Here is a 23,089-nt window from a genome sequence, read left to right as displayed (position 1 = left end):
CGTAGGGGAGAGTTGGTGGGAATGGGCTAGGTAGGGGAGACGGGGTTTTCTGTCAATGTGTTGGGAGAGTTAGTTGATGTGGTATTAAAGATTTTAGAAAAGTTGTCTTGAAAATTCATTTTTTGAAGCAAAATGAGTATTTGGTCATAAAGGGACCTTTTTATATTTATTTTAATGTATTGAATAGGTGATATAAACTAATCAGCATCTTACATCAACAATTATATACCGAGCTTGATAGCTGCAGTTGCTTAAGTGCGGCCAGTATCCAGTATTCGGGAGTTAGTGTGTTCAAATCCCACTGTCGGCAGCCCTGGATATGGTTTCCCATTTTCACGCCAGGCAAATGCTGGGGCTGTACCTTACTTAAGGCCACGGCCGCTTCCTTCCCACTCCTAGCCCTTTCCTGTCCCATGCCGTAAGACCTATCCGTAAATACACAGTATGTTACAAGTGTTATTTTTAATATCCACCTATTCAATACGAAGAGATGTAGTAAATTAACAATTAAATCTTATCATAAAACGTTACAAGGGACATGTGTCGGTGCGATGTAAAGCAAATTGCAAATTGTAAAAAAACAATTATATATTATATTTCAGTAATAGTATCACTGAGGGGAATGTCTGAGTGTGTTAACATGGTATGGCTATGGAGCCAAGCTCTGCATTTGACAGGCGAGTGGGTTTGAACCCCACCATCAGCTGTCTTCAGATTTTTGTTTGTGGTTTCCCTTTTGCACTCTCGAGCAAATCCCAGGGCAGTTCTTATTCATAAGCCACAGCTGATTCCTTCTACTTCCTTAACCAGTTTCATTCACCATCATTCATTTCATATTCCTTACCTTCTCAACTGAGGTTTGCATCAGGAAGGGCATCCGGCCATAAAAATATGCTGTAAAATATAATCTCACTTCATCCCCGACCCTGTATTGGGCTGCGGGGCTAAGGGGGCGATATGCATTCCATTAATAGTATCATTACAAAATTATCTGTAAAAGTGTGTATTCCTTAACCCTTTTAGGACCGGGCATATTCAGGGAGGGCGCACCTAAGAGGACCAGCTGTTTAGCATGTGGTATGGCGAAAAAGACTAAGGCATTCAAGGCGTATTTTTCACATCTCCTTTCAGTAAACTATAACTTAGTCTGTAATAAAGGTTTCTACACGATTCTTTCTTTTTTTTTTAAATCTTGAGAAAACAACCCTTTTTCATATGAGATGTAAACGAAGGCAGTTTGAACAACATTAATATTTAAAAATAAATATTATTTTATATATACACTCAAAAATGTTTTTTAAATGTTGAAATGAAAATCTGTAACTTCTAAACTAAGCAAAATTTGTCTATGGAAAATGTATTATTTACGTTCCATATTTCATTTTCCGTATTATCACTAATTTTTTTGAGTTCGGATTGAAATTTATTAATAAAATATTGTTATTGTCAACTTGATCTGAAGTCTAAAAAAACTAGCACAGCATTAAGCACACATTGTTTGCCTACACTTTGTAGATACAAAGCCAGAACCTCGAATAACACCAATACAGACCTACAGTATAACACACTGACACTGACCCAATAATGTTTTAAAATGTTTCCAGTTGTTTTTCACACTTACAAAAACTTATTTACAAATATGTTTCGCAATGTACACACCATGACATCCTTCTTTGCATTTGGTACACACAGTTCAACTGGTCCTATAAAGGTTAAAGATTAATAATAACCTTATGACGTGAGGCGGCAAGTAACTTAGTACATTGTCCGGCTAAATAGTTAGCGTGCTGGGCTTTGGTCGCAGGGGTCCTGGGTTCAATTCCCGGCAGGAACGGGAATTTTAACCATCATTGGTTAATTTCTCTGGCACGGGGGCTGGGTGTATGTGTCATCTTCATCATTTCATCCTCATGATGCGCCGGTCGCCTAAGGGCGTCAAATCGAAAGACCTGCACCTGGCGAGCCAAACATTTCCTTGAACACTCCCGGCACTAAACGCCATACGCCATTTCATTTTCACCTAGTGCTCTCTTCTCAGTTTTTTTATTTGTTTGTTTGCTAATTTACGGTAGCTCCTTTCCAAGTGGATAATTATTTTGAATATTGCTTTCCATTTTGAGTGATACAGCCATCGCCTTTGTAAATAATGAGTGTTTCTCGTAAACGTATGACAAGTTACGAATTGTAGACAGAATTTGACAAGAACTCTGACAATGACTTGTTAGATTTATCAGATTTCTGGAAAGGAGATACCGTAAATAGGGACGGAAACAAACAAACAAACGATAAAATTGAGAAGAGTGCACTAAGTTATTTGCCGCCACACGTGGTTTATGTTGAAACGGCAACAGCAGACTCCACAGCTCGGCGATAAGGTTAACACGGGCTGGCGAGCACGAGGTGGCACTCTTCATTAGATGTGCTGCACTGTACTTGTTGGTGTTTATTTTGTGCTTTGACTCTCATACTCAATCAAACTTTAATCTAACAGTTCCAAAAGATCTTCAAGACACTTAATATAGCACTATATTATTCATGTGTTAAAATATTTGGCCTACAGATATACTTTTATTCCATTGGCGAAATATCGTCAGCTGGTCTTTTTAGCAAGGACTGTTACTGATGATGTATCGTCAGCTGGTCCTGTAAGGGTTAAAAAAAAACCCGGCCCAGAGGGTTCGTCGGGTCATCAAAACTTGGCAGAGAAAAGGTTAATGTTTACTTGTCTGATATAACTGTATTGTAAGTGCCCTGAAGGGAATAAATTGAAATTTTATCATATTCATTTTTTTACATAGTATTCCCCGCCTGACTACTCATTCCTGCCACCCGGCTGGCAAAAATTTCTGGGGAGTACCCTGTTAGTTATCGGTCGTAGACCCGTCTGCTTTGCCATACCTTAATTGATAATATTGATTATTATCAGACATTCTAGATGATTGTGTTTTAATATGTTGTCTAATTTATTTATTTTTTGTGACAAATATTTCCGCGCACAAGAGATCCACTGTAGATTTATGTTATAAAACTTGGGGAAAGCACATCTATTTCTTTGTCTAACCTTGTTCAAAGAACCACTTCTCAGTGAAATTTGGAGAAGTATAACACGCACGAGAAAGAGACGTGTAACTAGCAAGCCCTTGCCGAGTTCTTGAAGCGATAATAGACTCTCTCTGTTGCTGTTTTGTTGCGAAAGTTAGGGTCCATATTCTGTATCTGTGCGAGTTATCAATGGAGCAGGGCATACCTAATGAACTCGGAAATTACCACTCCCAGTTGGGAAGGAAGCCTACTGATCTTTGTTTCTTAGAAGTTTAAATATTTACTACAGTTTTAAAAGCAGGACCAAGAGGGTGTATGTCATAACAGTTCATCTTCATTTCTTGTGACGTGCTGTGATGGTAGAGATGTTTCAGAATATGAGAAGTATGTTATCTCTCGAAGGGAAAATTTTAATGTATCGGATCAATTCCATTTTAACAGTGAAAGACCATTTTAAAGGAATGGGCAATTTGAAAATGAATTTGTTAAAAAATATTTTATAGAAAATGAAGAAAAGTTCCATTTTTGATGATTTTTTAAAAAGAAAGTAAAAGGTTAGGGACAGAGTTTGGATTGTGCTGTATATTCAAGTAAAGTCTGTAGTGTAAAAGTATAAGTAAACTGCAGTAAACTATGCTTTAAGTCACATACATTTTGCTTCCAAACTTAAAAAGAAAAAGTTACTGAATATTGCCACCTTATAAGCGACCACCCCTCTGAAAGATCATTTCTTCGTGGAACAGTCAATGGTTGCTTAATACAGGTTTCACTGTACAGGATTATGGGTGGTGATTTATCATAACAGTGATATTATGCAAAATGTTTATAAACATATTTTTCTTTTTTTCATGACTTAGCACTTTTCAGGGTGTTTGGAAATACAAGATAAAATGCAAAATTTATGTGAGTAATTTAAATGCAAAACCAGTAATATTTTTTCAAATAAAAATTCATTTTTTAAAAATTTTCTTTGTAGAAACAACTGTTTGCTGTTCCGTGCAAATACCCAATGGCTCTGCATTGTATTTGGGAGTTGTATTGTAGATGCTGAAAGATATTTCAGTAACTACAATTTAATTGCAAGACATAAGAGAACATGAAATGTTTGTCCAACCCTTGTCCCATTTATTTCTAAGGGGTTGGGTATGAGGTGAGATGGTTCCGTCGTAGCGGGTTTTTATGACCGGATGCCCTTCCTGACGTCAACCTCATCGGAAGATTTAATGAAACGAATAACGTGATATATGATAGGAAGGGAGAGGGTGAAACTCAGTGCCAGCACATAGCCTACTCCTGTCGAATAGCACCAAGGGTATTAAATAACACTAGAATGTTTATATTGTTCTCCTACCTATTCAATACAATACAATCTTAAATGTTACGACTTTGTCCTTATCAAAATATTAGCATAAAATGTATACTTTAGATGGTACATGTTTTGCCTATCAATTGTAGGCATCATCAGCCATATTTTACCTTATGAATAGGTGAAGTACCTGATTGGGAATGACTTATGAATACTGTTAAAATATAATATCTTGTAAAATGGATTGGAGATCGTTAGACAACTAATACAAAATAAAATATTTGAGTCTAAAAGGGTGACATTCATTTGAAGATTACAACACTGATATTAAAAGATATAATAAAGATAAAAATCAGAAAGCACCTTCCATTTGATTGTCAAAGGGTGTGTTATTAAAAACTTGAAGAAAATTGAGCATTGGTAGTGGTCGTTGGTTCTTGAAGTTTCTATATTTATACTTATAAATTTTGAAGAATTTACATGTGGTCTGGTTCTTTTTAAGATGATAATATTACTTGAAATGCTGGTGTCGTAGGCTATATTGAAGTTTGTGTAGACGTCATTAGGCCATCTTCTTTGAAGTAATGATAGGTGTAGCTTTTAATGTTGAACAAGTTGAGGTGAGCATACTAGTCAAAAGGGAACGTTGTTGTCAGTCGGTGGGTAGCCAAGTGCGTGATGAAACTCTCTTTGACCACTGAGATGTTAACTTATGTTGATGGCTTTAGAGCAACTACCACATTTTATTTTGTATTAGTTGTCTAACGATCTCCAATCCATTTTACAAGATATTATTTTTTAACAGTATTCATAAGTCATTCCCAATCAGGTACCTGATCTATTCATAAGGTAAAATATAGCTGATGATGCCTACAATTGATAGGCGAAACATGTACCATCTAATGTATTCATTTTACGCTAATATTTTGATAAGGACAAAGTCCTAACTTTTAAGATTGTATTGTATTGAATAGGTAGGAGAACAATATAAACATTCTAGTGTTATTTAATACAAATACTTTCAATACGGGCCCAAGAATGAATTTTATCACATGTAATAGCACCAAGGGGTCTGCTTAAGGCTTAACGTCCCAATCCGACAGACGGATCACCACCAACAGCGTCATATGCCCTCACTCCGTATGAAAACTGCGGAGAGGTTTGGAATTTTATAAGGCTTTTGGCTCGCACTCTAGTGATTAAAAATTGTATACCATTACCTCCCCTCCCCTGCCAGCCAACATTCTGATGGTGAAATATTTTTTGACCAACGGGACTCGAACTGGCTAACCACGGTGTCAGACCGTTCAGACTTAATGCCTTTACGATCATGGCCACCACGCGGGCTATCAGAGAACAGGAAACGCAGAAAGAAATATTTAGGTACTTTCTAAGATTTCTTTCAGCAGTGCCACTGATCCATGAACATGACTTAATTATGTTTATTTTTATTATTATAATTTTGAATCATAATTTTTATTGTTTTATGTGTTATGCTTTCACCTATTTTCTTCTACACCTTCTATCCGACTCCCTATCTGGTGGGTAATGGACCTGTTCTCTCATCATTCCTTTCTGAACATTCTGGGCCAGTCACCCGTGTTCTTTGGTTATCTACCTCTTCCTTGGTTTCCCCTTGGTCTTGTTCCACTCACCTTACATCCCATCATTGCTCTAGGGTTCTTATTATTTCCATCATGCTAACATGGCAGACCATGTCAGCTTACCGGTTCCTGTTCTGTTTTGTAACTTATGTCCCCATCCTTTCCCATATCGCGATATTCCCTGTGCGGTCATTCACCTTTCCGAGCATGCTTCTAAGAAAATGAAAATCCACAACATGTTTCCAGTCATTCGACTGAGTCAGGAATGGAATGAATGAAACCCCCATCTAGCGGCGAGGATAGCAATTGTGCCGGCTGCCAAAGCCTGTCACGCTCCTCTGGGGCAATGATTAATGAATGACAGATGAAATGAAATTATATTGGAGAGTGTTGCTGGAATGAAATATGACAGAGAAAAGCGGAGAACCTGGAGAAAAACCTGTCCTGTCTCCACGATGTCCAGCTAAAATCTCACATGGAGTGACCGGGATTTGAACCACGGAACCCAGCGATGAGAGGCCGCCTGAGCCACGGAGGCTCCATGTTTATAAGGAAATTCAGAAATTCATTCCACTCCCTGGACCCTGCCTTCCTCTCGGGATGTTGTAGTCCATGTTTTTGCTCCAAATATCAGAACAGGGACATAATATTCCTTATTATCACTGCATTATATGGGACCTTTTCATTCTGTACATCTCATCTTCCTACCATTTGCACCCTTGTGCTATAGTCCCAATGTGTTACACAACACATCCCAGGACTTGAAGGTGTGAACTCCTGCCAGAAGCTCATTGTTTAACTTTATTATTACAAGTAATGAACTTCATTCCAGTTCTGTATTGTCTTCCAACTATCTAAGATAAAATTCTAAAAGAATTTAATTGTATTAAGTCCACCTACAAGGACTTTATTATTTATTTCTTTATTTACGGGCGAGTTGGCCATGCGGTTAGGAGCGCACAGCTGTGAACTCGCATCCAGGAGATAGTGGGTTCGAACCCCACTGTCGGCAGCCCTGAAAATGGTTTTCCCTGGTTTCCCATTTCCACACCAGGCAAATGCTGGGGCTGTACCTTAATTAAGGCCATGGCCGATTCCTTCCCATTCCTAGGCCTTTCCTGTCCCATCGTCGCGAGAAGACCTCTCTGTGCCGGTGCAACGTAAAGCAACTAGCAAAAAAAAAACCCACATGTCCAAACCATCTACGTTTATCCCTCTCCATTCTGCCATAAAGTTTTTCCACTCTGATTTCCTTGCTGACGTCCTCATTTCTTACTCTGTCATGCCTTGTCTTTTCTATTACACTTCTTAAAGATTTTGTTTCACTGGCCTGGATTTTATTCTCCTGTCTTTTTGTTAATGTCCAGATCTCTGCTGCATATGTCAGTATTGTGCAGTAGTACATCTTGAATATCACCTCTTCACTTCATTGGTACTACTTTCCTCTGAACCATGTTTCTCATACTCTGATAGACTGCATTTCCCTGTTGAATGCTTTTACTGATCTCCATTTCCAGCCCTGCATCCTGCATCAGTTTGCTTCCCAAATTCTTGAAGCTCTCCACCATTTCAAGGTTTTGTCCCTTTACTTTTATAGTTCCTTCCCTTTCCTTTCTCCTCCAGTCAACACTATTGTCTTCCTCTTTTTCCTTTTGATTTTATCAATCTAAGATAAATGAATAAATAATAAGATAAATAATAATTTATAATTTTTGCATTTTTCTTTTACTGTTAGTCCTAGATTAATGCAATTTTAATTTCACATTACTGTTATCAGAAGACATTACCTGTTTGCCAGAATTAACTCAAATTCTATTTTTACAGGACAGTAACTCTTCTTGAAAGTGATGGTAAATCTTTTCATTTCAGGTTTTATGAATCAAATAGAAGAGTGGACAAGATCCATCTAAATAAGAAAGGACTGACAGTGATAAAAGATTTTCTTCTGAATAATAATTTTGTAATTATTGATAATGCTGTACCAAAAAATTGGGTTCCTGATTCAGAAAAATGGATTTCTGGTTCTTGAAATAAGAAACCCTATTTACTGTTGAGATTGTATATGAAGGGTATTCTTAAAAGAGCACAGAGAGATAGAGTATAATTAAAAGATAATTTTATTGCCATATCCCTACAGTTCCACTATGTGAAACTCTGATATTAAATTATTGACATTAAGTTACTGGACGTTTGTTTAGTTCAATAAATATCTTTATACTTGTTTGTTTTTATTTTTTTCTATATGCCCTGGAACTAAATACAATTCAAATTTATGAATAATGAGAACTTTTCTTGCCGTCCCTTGGCATTCGTCATGATCATCATTTTCAATTTCCAATCTCCTGTCGAAGTATAGTTTCTGTTCCTCTATCCTCCCACTTAGCATTACTTGTGCTGACTTCTGATTTCACTGTGTCTATCCATCGATTTTTTGGACTCCCTAATGGCCTCTCCCCTTCCACTTCTTGGTCAAGTTAATTCCTTGCTGTTCTCATTCTCTCCGTCCTCATAACATGTCCAAACCATTGTAGCCTGCGTCTTCCGAAAAACCTCTGTAACAGGTATTTTGATGCCAGCCTCCTTCCTGTTTGCTTCATTTCTAATCTTATCCTTCCTGTTCTTTTGGTTCATTATTCTGATGAATTTTATTTCTGTTTCTGTTGATTGGATTTACTATTAATCTTGTTATGTAAGGTACATGTTTCAAGCCCATAGGTGAGAATTGGAATAAAGTATGTATGAAACGTGGTCAATTTTGCTTTCTGGGGTATTTTATAATCCCAGAGTAGATTTCTCGCTTGAAAATAACACAATAACTTAGAAATACTTTATAGGACTTCAAAATCTTCTCAGTTTTATTTTTTGAAACAATACTTCCAAGGTATTTGAAGTTAGAAACAAGAAAATATTTGAAACTGTGGCTTTCCTGTTGATTGTCATTTCAACCATTTTTGTATTACTGATGTTTAGTCCATATTCTTTAAACTTGCCATTCAAAAGGTTTATTTCGTCCTCTACTTTTGCTCCCATTTTCTCCCCAGATCAAAACATCATCTGCAGTGTTCTTTAATAGATTTTATGATCGGATCCATGACAGTGCCATTTGTATACAACACAATGTTAAAAATTTGTGCTTATTTTGAATATTATATTAATTTAAAGTAAAACTACCATATTACAATTCCTGCATTCAAAAAAAAAAAAAAAAAAAAAAAAAAAAAAAAAATGTGGGTGGAAGAGAAAGTTATGTAGAATCGTGCTGGTACTGAAAACAGAACTGTAGTTGTAAAACTCAGTAAAAGTTCAAGATGTTGGCTGCCTTAGGGTGTGTTCCTTGAATAGTCTTCTAGGTAACAAACTACAGATAACCAGGAAAATCTCATAAGACCTAGAATGCCATGTGGAGTTGACTGTCAGGTGTCGGCAGTTGCAATGAGGCATTCCACTGGCTACTCCACGTGGTAAAATCATCTTCTTCCTCCTCCTCCTCCTCCTCCTCCTCCTCCTCCTCCTCCTCCTCCTCCTCCTCCTCCTCCTCCTCCTTCTTCACCCTTGGCTAGGGAGCTCCTGGGTGGGGCTGTGAATCATTGACCTCCATTTTGCCATCTGCTTGTCCTGATCCTCTTTGACACTGCATGTCTTCCCAGCCCAAAGTTTGGAACATTTTTGTGACACTACTCCTTTGTCAGAAATCAACCAGAACAAATTGTGTTGCTTTTCTTTGGACCTTTTCCAGTTCTCATATCAAGGTAATCCTGGTGAGGGTTACACTGAAACCATATTCTAACTGGGGTCTGACCAGAGATTTATATGCCCTCTCCTTTACATCTTTACTACAACACCTAAGTACCCTCGTAACCATGTGAAGAGATCTGTAACATTTCTTAACAACCTTGTTATTATCGTCAACGTTTTCTGGAAATTTAGCCGCTCATTCAACCACTGTTTTGTCTAGTCGAATAGCCCTAATTTTTGTCAGTAATCTTGCATGATTTACCGTATCAAAAGCCTTGGATAGTTCAATAACAAGACAGTTATTTTGATCTGAATTTAAAATGTCTGCTATATCTTGCTGGAATCTTACAAGTTGTGCTTCACTGGAATAACCTTTCCTAAACTCAAACTGCCTTCTAACAAACCAGTTACGATAGGCCTGGGAAGATGATGCTCTTAATCAATGGTGCTAATATTTAATAGGCCTATTTTGTATCCTCACCATCAAGATATAACGATGAATGAAAACACTGACTGCTCAAGTCCATCTCTTTTAACCAAGTCCAGCAAGGTCCCATGTTCATATTACATATTATATGGTCAATGCTTTATTGCTGGGTTATGTCTGTTAGGCTTCTTGTGTCTACAGATAAAACTTAATCGTATTCTACAGTGATATGTGCAAATTTCTCAGTTGGTAATTAGTGATCATAACAGGATAAGTTAATGTACTGTATATTCCGCTATAGCGAATATCGTGTCATTGTTAATTCCATTGTTGTGAATAAGGGTAATATAACATCTGAAATGGAACCCTTGGAAAATCACAACAACTCAGATTAACACCAAAGTTGTTAACACCACAGCCTGTCCTCATTGTGGTAAACTCTATAAAGGGGAGTGTATGAATATACCTGGTATACCCAAAATCAAAAAACATAGACCTACAAAGAAACGATTCAAAAATATAAGTTGGAATTCCAGAATATCGGTACCGACAATGATTTCTGTAATCATGTCAAGGAATTAATGGAATTCTTATTCAAAGCCGTATATCAGCTTCCTGGTCCAAAACAACTGGCAGTTAAATTTGATGAGCTAAAGGCAGAGAAAAAAGTTGAATAACAATCAACGTAAATTTTCGCATTCAAGCAATCCAGAAAGGGAGACCGAGAGAGATAGAATGAAGCGCCGTGAGAAGTATGAACACCAAAAAAACTTTATTCCTTTACTACAGCCACAGATGAAAAGCAGTGCATGCGGCAATCAACAACACAAAAGAGGTCTGCAAGGTGGATATAAATAAGACACGCAATTACTTTTCCACTCGTGTTTCAATTCCAAATGATTTGGAAAGGCCAACATATATTTCACACACATCTGAAGTAGAATCTGTAGAGTTAGAAGATACTAAACAAGAAGTAGAGTATGCAATCAATAAAATAGCTGTTGATACATCCCCTGGCCCGGACCATATATTGATGAGTGCACTTAAACATGACACGTGTTATGAAATTACTGTATAGCATTGATTGCAACAACCATATTAACAAGAACATTGGTGCTGGTGATTTTTAAGAAAGCCAGAACCATGCTTACTTATAAAGGAGGAGACCCCACGGTTCTAAATAACTGGAGACCAACAACCATCTATTCACTAGTGAGAAGAGTCATTATCATCATTTCCCTTTATCCAGCTGTAGCCGGGTGGGGGCAAATATGGTTCCTCTCCACTTTTTCAAGTCTTTCCACCACTCCTCTGCCAACACTGTGTCCCAGTCCAGGTTTCTTTCTATAATACTGCATTAGATTGTGTCCTTCCATCTCATTCGTGGTCGTCTGCAACCTCTCCTTCCTTGCATTTGTATTTCCATCACCTTCTTTGGCATTCTTTCATCACTCGTTTGCTTTCATGTGCCCAAACCATCTTAGTCGGCTCTTCTGTGTTGTATCATTCATTTTTTCCACTCCAATTTATTCCCGGATTTTCTCATTCCTTATTTTCTCTCTTCTACTCTTCTGTATCATACTCCTCAAGAATTTCATTTCAGCTGCCTGTATTTGACTCTCATCCTTCTTGGTCATTGTCTAAGTTTCTGTTTCATAAATTGTTATGGGTAAGTAATACATCTTGTAGATAGTTCCCTTTGCTTGCATTGGCACATCTTTGTCCCATAACATGTTTCTTACACTATGATAGAAACAGCCTACAGCTTGAATCCTCATACTAATCTCGGCATCCAGTCGAGCATTCTCCATTAATTCACTCCCCAGGTATTTGACCGTCTCCACTACTTCCAGGAGCTTGTCTGCAAGTCTAATCTGACCTTTTCCTTCTTTCTCCCCTCTAGTCATAACAAGATTTTTACTCTTTTTTACACTTATTTTCAATCCACATTCTTCGATCTTCCCATTTGCCACATCCAACTATTCTTGAACCTTCATGTCCTCTTCTCCCCAAATCACAATATCATCTGCAAATACCATGATGTTAATTTCTCTTCCTCCATATGCTGCTTTTGCTGTTCTTATGTCATCCATTACTGTTGTAAACAGGATTGGCAATAGAACACTTCCCTGTCTCAGCCCACTAGTGATTTTGAACCAACTTGTTTTTGCACACAACTCCAATATTCCTTGTACATTACCATGATCACTTTTATTAATCCCTGTCCAATTCCTTTTTGCACCAGACTGTCCCAAACTTTAGTCCTGGGGACAATGTCAGATGCCTTTTCAATGTCAATGAATGTCATCACCATATCATTCCCATACTCCCATTGCTTTTCCATTGGTTGTCTTGTAATGAAAATGGGCTCTATTGTTGAAACCACTTCTGAAACCAAACTGATTTTCCTGTATCTGATTTTCAAATCTCAACCTAATCCTACTTTCCAGTATCCTCTCCATTATCTTAGCAACATGGGATATCAGAGTAATTCCCCTGTAGTTCTTCAATACTTTCTTATCGCCTTTCTTGAAAATTGGGATGATTATTCCTTTTTGCCGATCCTCAGGGACCTCTTTATTCTCCCAGAAAATACGGAGAACTCGATAATGTCCACTGCATGCCTACAGCTCCATCTTCACTGAAATTTCATCTATTCCAGCAGTTTTTCCATTCTTCATCTTTCTTACTGCCATTTAAATTTCATTCATTGTAATTTCTTTATCCATTTCTTTATCAACTAATTGCCTTTCCTGGTCATCCACTGAATGACTGTCATTAGTTGTCATGTTCAGCAACTTCTGAAAATACTCTTGCCACCTTCATCCTTCACAAATCTGGTTGTTTACTTGATCTTCTTTTTGTTTCTTAAGATACCATACAGTAATTTCTTGCTGCCCTGCATATCATGGGAGTCCATTGTTGGATGCACTAGCGAGTGGATGACTGTTCCAAGAGCTCTGTATTATCTCAGTGATAAAGTAGTTAATAGTTGTAGAAATTTAGCATATTTTGTGTGTGTGATACATTTAGTTCCACAAATATTGGTGTTTAGTGTTTGTAGTAATCTGCGATTAGTGGTATTTACAATTTTCACACTGAGTAGTACTGTAGGCGTTCGCTAGATTACAACCTGTAATTTAGGACTGCGTGAAAGAAGAAATATCTCTTTCTTTTTAATATTATTTTTAAAATATCAGTAGGTTTGTTGATAAAATACTTACAAAGACTGAATATTAAAAAGAGTCGTAACTTTGGCAGCGGTTATAGTCTATTAGTGCAGGCATTTGTCAGGGTATTTCAAATAGTAGTTCAACGGTTCTACCTATCATAAAGGTAATAATTTCTTTAAATAACGCGATTCTGTTGTCATTTTTGTTTAAAGGGAGAATTTCAACACAATATACAGTATTTCACTGGCGAAATAGTTAACAGTCGTATTGTTATTGATTATTATCGCTCTTTGTATTCAAATATTGGCACTGTTGGCTACAGTCGTGAACAAAAGGTGTAGTGTATCAAGAAAATATAAATAAAAATCAGTTGATTCTTGTATTCTGATCATTTGTAGTTCTGAGTTGGCAGTTAAAGTATCCGTAATTTATATTTCACACCCTCGATCTTTCAGTATTTATGAGCGGTTAGCTAATAAAAACAAGTTCCTACACCTCAATAATTGCAATTCAAGTCCCTAGCTTAGTTTTGACAGAAATATTTTTGAGTTATTATTGTAAACAACCTCATATTTTTCAGAAGGACACTTTTATTCTCCGTCCTGCAGAGTAGGGAAAATAATAGTAATCCACCCTCTGTAATAATCACATAACCACATTTCAGTGAGAATTGTAGTGTAGATACAAAATATTAGATAGTATCTTGCCTGTTATATTTGTGTGTATCTTTGTGCAAATGGCAGGTTTCATTTCTAATACAGCATAGTTGGGTAAAGTAGTAATAATATAAATCTGTCTACGTGTTTAACTTTGTTGGTAATCCTTGAGTAGTTCTTGCGAATTTCTAACTTTAGGCCTAATTGGAATTTTCATTTCTATTTGTGGTAACCTATTGTAATTAGGATACGTCTGAACGTAGTTTAAAAATTATTATAGTGTATTATAGTAACTTATTAGAGTGCTTATTCTATTATTTTGAGTACCATCAGATGGGTATACTTTGACCGAAATTATTATTCAAATTACATTTACAAAACTTCTGAATGTTGCCTGAAGAAATAAAGTTTAGGGGCTAACACTTCCTGTAAACAATCTGTGGTGACTATGTATTAATCTTGCACTATGCATCAGTAAACAGCCCTTTAGTAACCAGTCAAAGTTACCATGCAAATGGGATTTACCACAGAGGGTTTTTTTTTTTTTTTTTTTTTTTTAAGAGATCATTTATTGGTGAATATGAGTACCAACCTGTTGTTCTCAAAGAAAATTTTTACACAAATACAAAATTAAAGTCAAACTTAATTTAGGGAAAAAAATATACTTTATTCAGATATAAACATCCATACAACATATTCCTGTGGCATTTCAAATAAATTTACTACTGTTATTACTGTTTATTATCACAAATGTTAGTTAATATTGAAGCACTCTATTTCATGCTGAAGAAATTTAAAGACTCATTTCAGTACATCGGGTCTGGTGAGGATAACATAATTTCTTCGCTTTCAACAAAATGATCTGGCCACACAAATTTGGATTTCTGTCTCTTTAGAAATTTCACAACATATCCTGAGTCATTGATGCAAACTTCAGTGATTTGTCCAATGGAGTATTTCTCCGATTTGTGCACTGTCGGGATCTTGACTGTCACAAAATCTTCAACCTTCGCATGACATGAAGAATCCTTTGCAGAAGGCTCATTATTTTCATTGTTGAACGATTCTTCTTTTGTGTCACTGTCCAAGTAAGGAGGATGATCTGCAGCGATCCCAAAGGATGAAGGACTTTTATTGCCAATGTTGCCTCTCCTTCATAGTATTCAATGTCTTCAATACACAGGCTCATTCCTGGGGTTACATTAACTTTGATTCTCCATCTTCGAGGCCTACTGTTAGTGGTATTTTCTTTGGCTTTGTATCGCATGTCGCTTAGCATTTTAACAACAGTGTCTGATACATTTGGAGATACTGCATTGGATCGTTTGGAAGTTCAGAAGGCAAGCGACTACAAACTACGTCAGCATTAAGTGGATAAATACCACACTTACGAAATCCACTGACGAGATTTTCACTCACACTATCTGGACCTTTCACTTTTTCATATAGTGTCTTCAGCAATGTTGGAAAGGCATCTTTTGACAGTATTTGGGATTTCTTCACACAATCCTTCCTTCCATTCATCTAGGATATTTCCCCAATACTTCTTGAGAGGTTCATAAAAAGCAACGTCCAGTGGTTGACAAATATGTGTAGAATTCTTAGGGATGCAGAGAAATGATACGTTATTTTCTGTTGCCAATCTAATTATTTCTGGAGTAAAATGGCTAGACAAATTCTCTCCAATACCTACCTTGCCATTCAGTTTCTTCACATGTGGTATGAATAACTGTGTAAAGTAATCTGTAAAAATATTGGAATCAAACCAACCTGAACAACTGCTGTTATAGCTTGTTCCAAGTGGTCCTCCTTCCATCCATGTTTGCCATAAATACTCTGATTTTTTAACATATCGAGGTAGTAGCTATCCAGCTGCTGAGCCACAAAACATCAGTGAAATACTTGATTTAGTGCTGTCTCTGATGCTTCTGGATATTTTATCCCTTGCCTAAACACACACTTTTTTAGTACCAGGGTCATCGCACAGATTAGTCTCATCATAATTGAATAAACGCTCTGGTGGTGGCACCTTTGAGTTTGTACTATTGTCTTGCATGGAAACTTTTAAATGTTCAAAATACTCCTTGATGGCCTCAGGTGTAAGGCTGCCTTTAGTTTAATGTTCTGGCAACGTCTGTAGTTTAGACGTAGTTTATGTCTTTCAGTGGAGGAACACACCCAATTGGTACCTGGTAAATTATTCTTACCGAATATTGATACTTTCCTTCTACGTGCATCTAAATATCGTTTAGCTAAACAACAAATGTCCAGAGTAACGCAGGGAAATCCCCACTGACCTAAAACAATGATATGGTCAGCAAATGAATCCTCCTCTTCTTTGCTAAATGCAGTAGGCTTGCCCACGGCTAGTGAATGTTTGTTGTGAAGTCTATTCATGAGAGTGCCTTTTGCTATTTTGTAATGGGCAGCTGCCTTGGTAATTGACAATTTCCTTGATTCTACATCTGCCATTTCTGCCTTTAGAACACTTGGATCTGCGGTGTTGTAACGTCTACTCAAGAGGTTTCGTTTGTGTGCTCGACCCAGAAATATTATTGTAAATGTTTAGGCTGTGGCTTACATTGACTAGGTGGGTTACTTTGACCAAATACAGTAGAGACAATACTCGACACTCCGGATTTAGCCTTGTTAAAATGGGAGTCAAGTCGTAAGTGGCGCTCCTAGTGGCTTGACCTGAAATTTCGCGCTAAATTAAAATATCAATGGAAATGGATAAATAAATTACGTCTAGAAAGTGTTTCTAAGATATTAACTTCAAACGTGCTAAAGCAATTCTGGATAAATGAATGAAAAATTATTTAACAGGTTATTATTTAAAGACTAAAATTAGAATATAATCAAGATGTGAAATGGACTGCTGCGAAAGGGCTTGATCTTTCATTTATGCATTACTTTTTTTTTTTTTAGCTTTAGCATTCCTGCCTGAACGTTCATGGCTAGATTTTTCTTTTTTCTCATTTAAAAGCATTGTATCATCATATTAAAACACTTGTCAACAAAAATATCGGCACTTTCCTTACACACACGATTCAATGAATTTACATTTAAGAGCTGGACAATTTTCCTTTTGCCGGGCTGAGTGGCTCAGACGGTTAGGGCGCTGGCCTTCTAACCCCAACTTGGCAGGTTCGATCCTGGCTCAGTCCGGTGGTATTTGAAGGTGCTCAAATACGACAGCCCCGTGTCGTTAGATTTACTGGCACGTAAAAGAACTTCTGTGGGACTAAATTCCGGCACCTCGGCGTCTCCGAAGACCTAAAAGTAGTAACGTCTACTCAAGAGGTTTCGTTTGTGTGCTCGACCCAGAAATATTATTGTAAATGTTTAGACTGTGGCTTACATTGACTAGGTGGGTTACTTTGACCAAATACAGTAGAGACAATACGCGACACTTCCGGATTTAGCCTTGTTAAAATGGGAGACAAGTTGTAAGCAAATAGCATTATTATTATTACTTAATTTTCCTTTTTACTTGAAGCCTACTAACAGAAAAAATTTATAAATTTAGCCTCAGACATTTAAACTTTCCCTATAAGCAATACTTGCCATTATATTAGGGTAAAGCAAATTTACATCATTATATTGTTTCAACAAAATATGTACATTTCTTAAATCACCCATGTTTTCTTCAGTGCTTGACAACGCATTACGGCATTCCAAATGGGGTAACTTAGAACACAACCAGCCACACTCATATGCATATGTATTTTCCTGAATTAAATCAAACCCACAGATCACACCTACAACAACACATCAGTATTGAAGGTTAACTGCTGCACTATACAATAAAATATGCGTATTATATTTTAAGCCAATTAAAATATGGGTCAAGCAGGTCAGAAGATTATGAAGTACTATAAAAATCTCTTTGTCACTGGATGAATATATATGCAAACACAATATTACTTACATTTTCTTGTCTCGAGGGATATGGAAGGAAGACCGCGCCTTCTTCTCTACTTCATAATTACTGCAGCCAAACACAGCACATACCTTTCCCCTCATGTTGAGAGGAGATATCAAGGAATGATACACACTACTATTTAATTATGTCAACTCACTGAAAACTCATAAATAACACCAAAAACTTCACACACAAATACACGTGCTCTTATGACAGAATCAGTAGTTCTCAGGTCAATCTGCTAGAGAGAGCTCTAATAGCTGTCCCTTGATATCTCGCTGAGTGTCTCATATTGTCTCCACTGTATTTGCTTTGACCAGCCCCAATAACCTTAACAATGAGTCACACTCGGAACATTTCACTCTGCTACATTTGTTTCTCAACTTGAAGTTGAAATGAAAGACTTGATATCATTAGAGATAATTGGACAACGTACCTTCTTTATTTAAACCCTTTTCTGACATATGATCTGCACGATGCAACTGGAATAAGTCGCACGTAGTTTTGGTAGCAAAGTAACAGGAAACATAAAAATGGTTGAATATACCAGTAATCTCTTCAGCTGGGAGAAGGGACTTTCAGAGATACATTTTATAAAGATATGGAACTAAACCCACTCAGTGCTATTTTTGTAAGCTTCATGACTCTCCCCCTAGATCCTGTCAAAAATTTTCTGAAAAAGTGGTCAAAGTAAACCCGTCTTGCGAATTTTGAACTTTAATTGTAATTTCCTTTTCTGTTTGTGTTTAGTAATAACCTGTTGTAATTAGAATACGTCTGAATGTAGTTGAAAATTACTGGTATTGTAGTGTATTATAGTATCTTAATAGAAAATAGTGTGTTTATTCTATTATTGTGAAATATTTGTGTAGTATAGTGTCTGTGGTATCTGTAGTAACTGTCTTACTAGAATTCTGTTGTAGTAATTAGGGTTGACTTAACTGCAGTTTAGAATTGTGTCATTTTTGTGTTTTATAGTGGAACCTCAATTCTCCGTTTTTGGAGGGACCCTGAAAATAAAACGTACAACACGGGAAAACGGAAAATCTGGGAATGAATGAAAACCATCAACAATTTGGCTAAACATCACAAAAATGAAATATGTACAATTATAATCTTACAAAAACTCCTAAACCAAACCAAACTACAACCCCAATGGGCCTTTGCCTACCAAGTAACCGCTGCTCAGCCTGAAGGCCTGCAGATTACGAAGTGACGCATGGTCAGTGTGACGAATCCCCTCGGCCGATATTCCTGGCTCTCTAGACCGGGGTCGCCATCTCGCCATTAGATAGCTGCTTAAAGGTAATCATGTATGCCGAGTAGACCGATAACCAGCCCTTATATCCAGGTAAAATTGCCTGACCTGGCCGGTAATTGAACCCAGGCCCTCCGAATGAGAAGCTGGCAAGTTAGACCGCGAAACCGGCATCAAACATTAATTACCGGTACAGGAGTTTAAAATCTCAATACTTTATCTTCAATTTTACAGGGGAATCTTCGTCAGTTTCCCGTGAAAACTGCTTTCAGTTCAGCCACTTTGATTAGCCAATTCTTCGAAAAATCCAATAACGCCAAACCAAACGACAATTGACCACAGGTAGTTCTTAATTCTCTCATGTAATAAAATAAAGGGCATTAGATACAAAAGCACCCAACATGATGGCAAAATCCCTTCTTTTTTTAAATTTTCCATTGTAATTTGGTCTCTGGTATACTGTTCGTAATCAGTTTCTGGTAATCTTGTACCGCGTAAATTAGGCCTACATCGACTTTTAAAGGCTATGTTGAACTCGAGATCATGGTTTCGAATGTAAGTATCGATTCTCAAAAGTTTCCGAATGCATTATATTCAATTCTGCCCGTCACTAATCCAATCAAATTGGAAAGAGGAAAAAATCATCAAAACTTCAGAAATTAGTTATTCGTGACCTTGAGCTCAGCTGGAAAGTGTGCCCGCTGCACATGTCAGTACGAGTTGGAAATGATTCAAATCATTTAAATGTAATTTGCGTCCGACTCGGCTAAATGGTCAGAGGGTCCCAGGTTCGATTCCCAGCCGGGTCGGGGATTTCAACCTTCATTGGTTAATTCCAAAGGCCCGGGGGCTGGGTGTTATAATAACAACGCTACTTGCTTTACGTCCCACTAACAACTTTTACGGTTTTCAGAGACGCCGATGTCCCGGAATTTTGTCCCACAGGAGTTCTTTTTACGTGCCAGTAAATCTACCGACACGAGGCTGACATATTTGAGCACTTTCAAATATCACCGGACTGAGCCAGGATCAAACCTGCCAAGTTGGGGTCAGAAGGCCAGCGCCTCAACCGTCTGAGCCACTCAGCCCGGCGGCTGGGTGTTAGTGCTGTCCCCAACATCCCTGCAACACACACACCACACATAACACTATCCTCCATCACAATAACGCGTAGTTACCTACACATGGCAGATGCCGCCCACCCTCATCGGAGGGTCTGCCTTACAAGGGCTGCACTCGGCTAGAAATAGCCACACGAAATTTTTATAATGTAATTTGCGCAAATAAAATGACTGCGGTTTCTTGTATTTTAACACGAAAACGTAACATTTCCAGTCTTACATTAGAACCAAAACAATAATAGGCAATCCCAAGTCCTCCCATGGCTTTTTTAAACGTGAGGTGCAACATCTGTTCTGGTCTCGATAACATAATCACGTACCGTATTACATTTGTGTTAAGAAGGAGTAGTTTCGATTCCTGCCTGAAAGCCCAGTTGCTATACAGTGCCCTGAGGAAAGTGTCGAAAACCTGTTCGGCAATACAATCGAAGAAAGTAAAATATAAACATCTAGCCGTGGACATAATGTAGACGTTTTATAAGTGCGAACATTTGATGAAACTTGTTCCGTCTTCAAGTAGAGTTGTCGAAATGCGCTGTCTCCTTGCAGTTATTGTGGCTACTCTCTGTTTTATGATTTCCGAGATTCTCTAAACAATACCACCTGAATGCGATGCTAAGATGGTCCCTTATGTAAGTTCACCGCCGATCGCTTTTCCAGTAGGCTACAGTACTTGCTTTGATTATCATAATGACGGGGCTTAACGCCAAGATCCATAAGTATGCCATAGGCGTCCTTTCATGAGATACAGTTTATTGAAAAACGCTTAATCGAGGATTTAGCAGCCATAGGACTGAAATTTCTGGACGGTTGACCCGGGAAATCGTTTCTTCGAGGAACAGATGAGGGATTTTTACAACGTGATTTAATTACGATGCACGCGGGACCACGTAATTTGAATGCATAATCTGGGAAAACGTAGTTTCCGGGAACGGATAATCGAGGTTCCACTGTATTCTCTGTTTCCAGTAATTAACAGCAATTTTCATCCTGTTAGGGTGTTGTAGGAAAAAAAATCGTAAAACTAAATAGTATTGTAGTAGCCTATATTAATTACCTTATTGTCGTGTGATCTTTGTGAACTATCCTAGACAATATTTCTTTCCTTTCATTTTTATTTTGCACAGAATAAGTTATCTTATTTTCCTTTTCTTTTCATTACTCAGTAAAGAATGATTAAGGAGTGCAAGTGTAGGAACTGTAGGTGTGACCAGGCATTAAGGAGTATGAGGGAGGAGTTGGAGAGTTTGAGGGAGATAATTAGGATTCTCTCCGAGGACAGGAAGGGGCTTCCCTCAAACAATGTACAGGATACAGTAGGTGTAAAAGAGGGATGGGAAGGAAAGGGAGGAGTTGTAGAAGACAGGTGGTCTAATGTTTTAAGGGGAAGGAGATTGCAGGCTAAGGGCTCCATTCAGGATCAGAATTCAGGACAGGTGTCTGTGAGAAATCGGTACGAGTCACTGCAGGTAGAACAACCGAGGGAAGATTAGGAACAGGGAACTGTTGTTGAGAAGTGTGGAAGTAGGAGGAAAAGGTGGGAAAGGGAAATGTGTAGTGGATAGGAAAAGACAGGTGGAACAGGGTCATGGGATAGAGAAAGGGGAGGAGGAAGTAGCTTCTGCAGCTGTCAAGAAAGATAGGACTGACCAGGAGGGAAGGGGATCAAATGAGTTGGGTAGGGTTGAGGCTCTGGTCATGGGGGATTCCATTGTTAGACATGTCGGGAAAGTGTGTGGAGGAAAGGGTACCAGGGTAGAGTGTTATCCAGGAATTAGGTTAAGGGAGATGTTGAGGATTTAGAAGAGAAGAAGAAGGTGGGAGTGTTTCACGTTGGTACTAACAACATAAGACAAGTAGATATAAGTACCAACATAGTTGGGGATGTATGGGATCTGGTAAATGCAACACTGGTGAAGTTTAAGAAAGCGGAGATTGTTATCAGTGGAATACTGTGTAGGAGTCATACTGACTGGAAGGTGATTGGGGATTTAAATGAGATTATGGAGTGGGTATGTGGGAAACTGGGAGTAAGATTTCTAGACCCTAATGGGTGGGTAGGAGATAGGGATCTGCGCTCAGATGGTGTTCACTTAAACTGCAGTGGTACATATAAGTTAGGAAATTTGTTTAGAAGGGTTATAGGGAGGTACATTCAGGGAAACGGCGTGGCCTAGAGAGCGGTGGTAAGGTAGCAAGGAACTGGAAATCAAATAGGGATGGGCATAAAAATGTTAGTGCTGAACTGTAGAAGTATTGTAAAGAAAGGAATAGAATTAAGTAATTTAATAGATATATACTTACCAGATATTGTAATAGGAGTTGAATCATGGCTGAGAAATGATATAATGGATGCAGAAATTTTCTCACGGAACTGGAGTGTGTATCGTAGAGATAGGATAGGAATGGTAAGAGGGGGAGTATTCATTCCGGTGAAAGAAGAATTTGTAAGCTACGAAAAAGTTAACGATGACAATCATGAAATTCTAGGTGTAAGGTTCTTCTATAAAGATAATAGGCAACTTGATGTCTTTGGAGTATACAGACTGGGAAAGGGTAGCGCAAGCGCTGATTCAGAATTATTTGATAAGATAATCGGCTGTATGGGAAACGATAAGGAAAGGAACGTGATTGTAGCGGGTGATCTCAATTTACCAAATGTCAATTGGGAAGGTAATGCGAACGATAGGAAGCATGACCAACAAATGGCAAATAAGTTAATATGGGTAGGGCATCTGATTCAGAAAGTGATGGAACCAGCTAGAGGGAAGAGTATTCTGGATGTGGTGCTAGTAAAATCAGATGAGCTCTTCAGAGAAACCGAAGTAATAGATGGTATTAG

At 37.9% G+C, this 23,089-nt stretch overlaps 1 protein-coding gene across 1 annotated transcript in view; it reads left to right on the top strand.

The window, feature by feature from the left end:
* LOC136883303 (maternal effect protein oskar-like) overlaps nucleotides 1-8,166 on the top strand; it is an 81,437-nt gene extending 73,271 nt beyond the window's left edge. Inside the window, exon 6 of the mRNA XM_067155538.2 lies at nucleotides 7,822-8,166. Within this exon, the coding sequence (XP_067011639.2) occupies nucleotides 7,822-7,981 (160 nt within the window). The 3' untranslated portion in view covers nucleotides 7,982-8,166. The remainder of the gene's footprint in view (nucleotides 1-7,821) is intronic.
* Nucleotides 8,167-23,089: the final 14,923 nt, after the last annotated feature.

The sequence above is a fragment of the Anabrus simplex genome, chromosome 11, assembly GCF_040414725.1.
Source record: "Anabrus simplex isolate iqAnaSimp1 chromosome 11, ASM4041472v1, whole genome shotgun sequence".
Classification (NCBI taxonomy): Eukaryota; Metazoa; Arthropoda; class Insecta; order Orthoptera; family Tettigoniidae; genus Anabrus; species Anabrus simplex.
The sequence above is the reverse complement of the archived record's forward strand: the minus strand, read 5'-3'. Positions and strand labels throughout refer to the sequence as shown.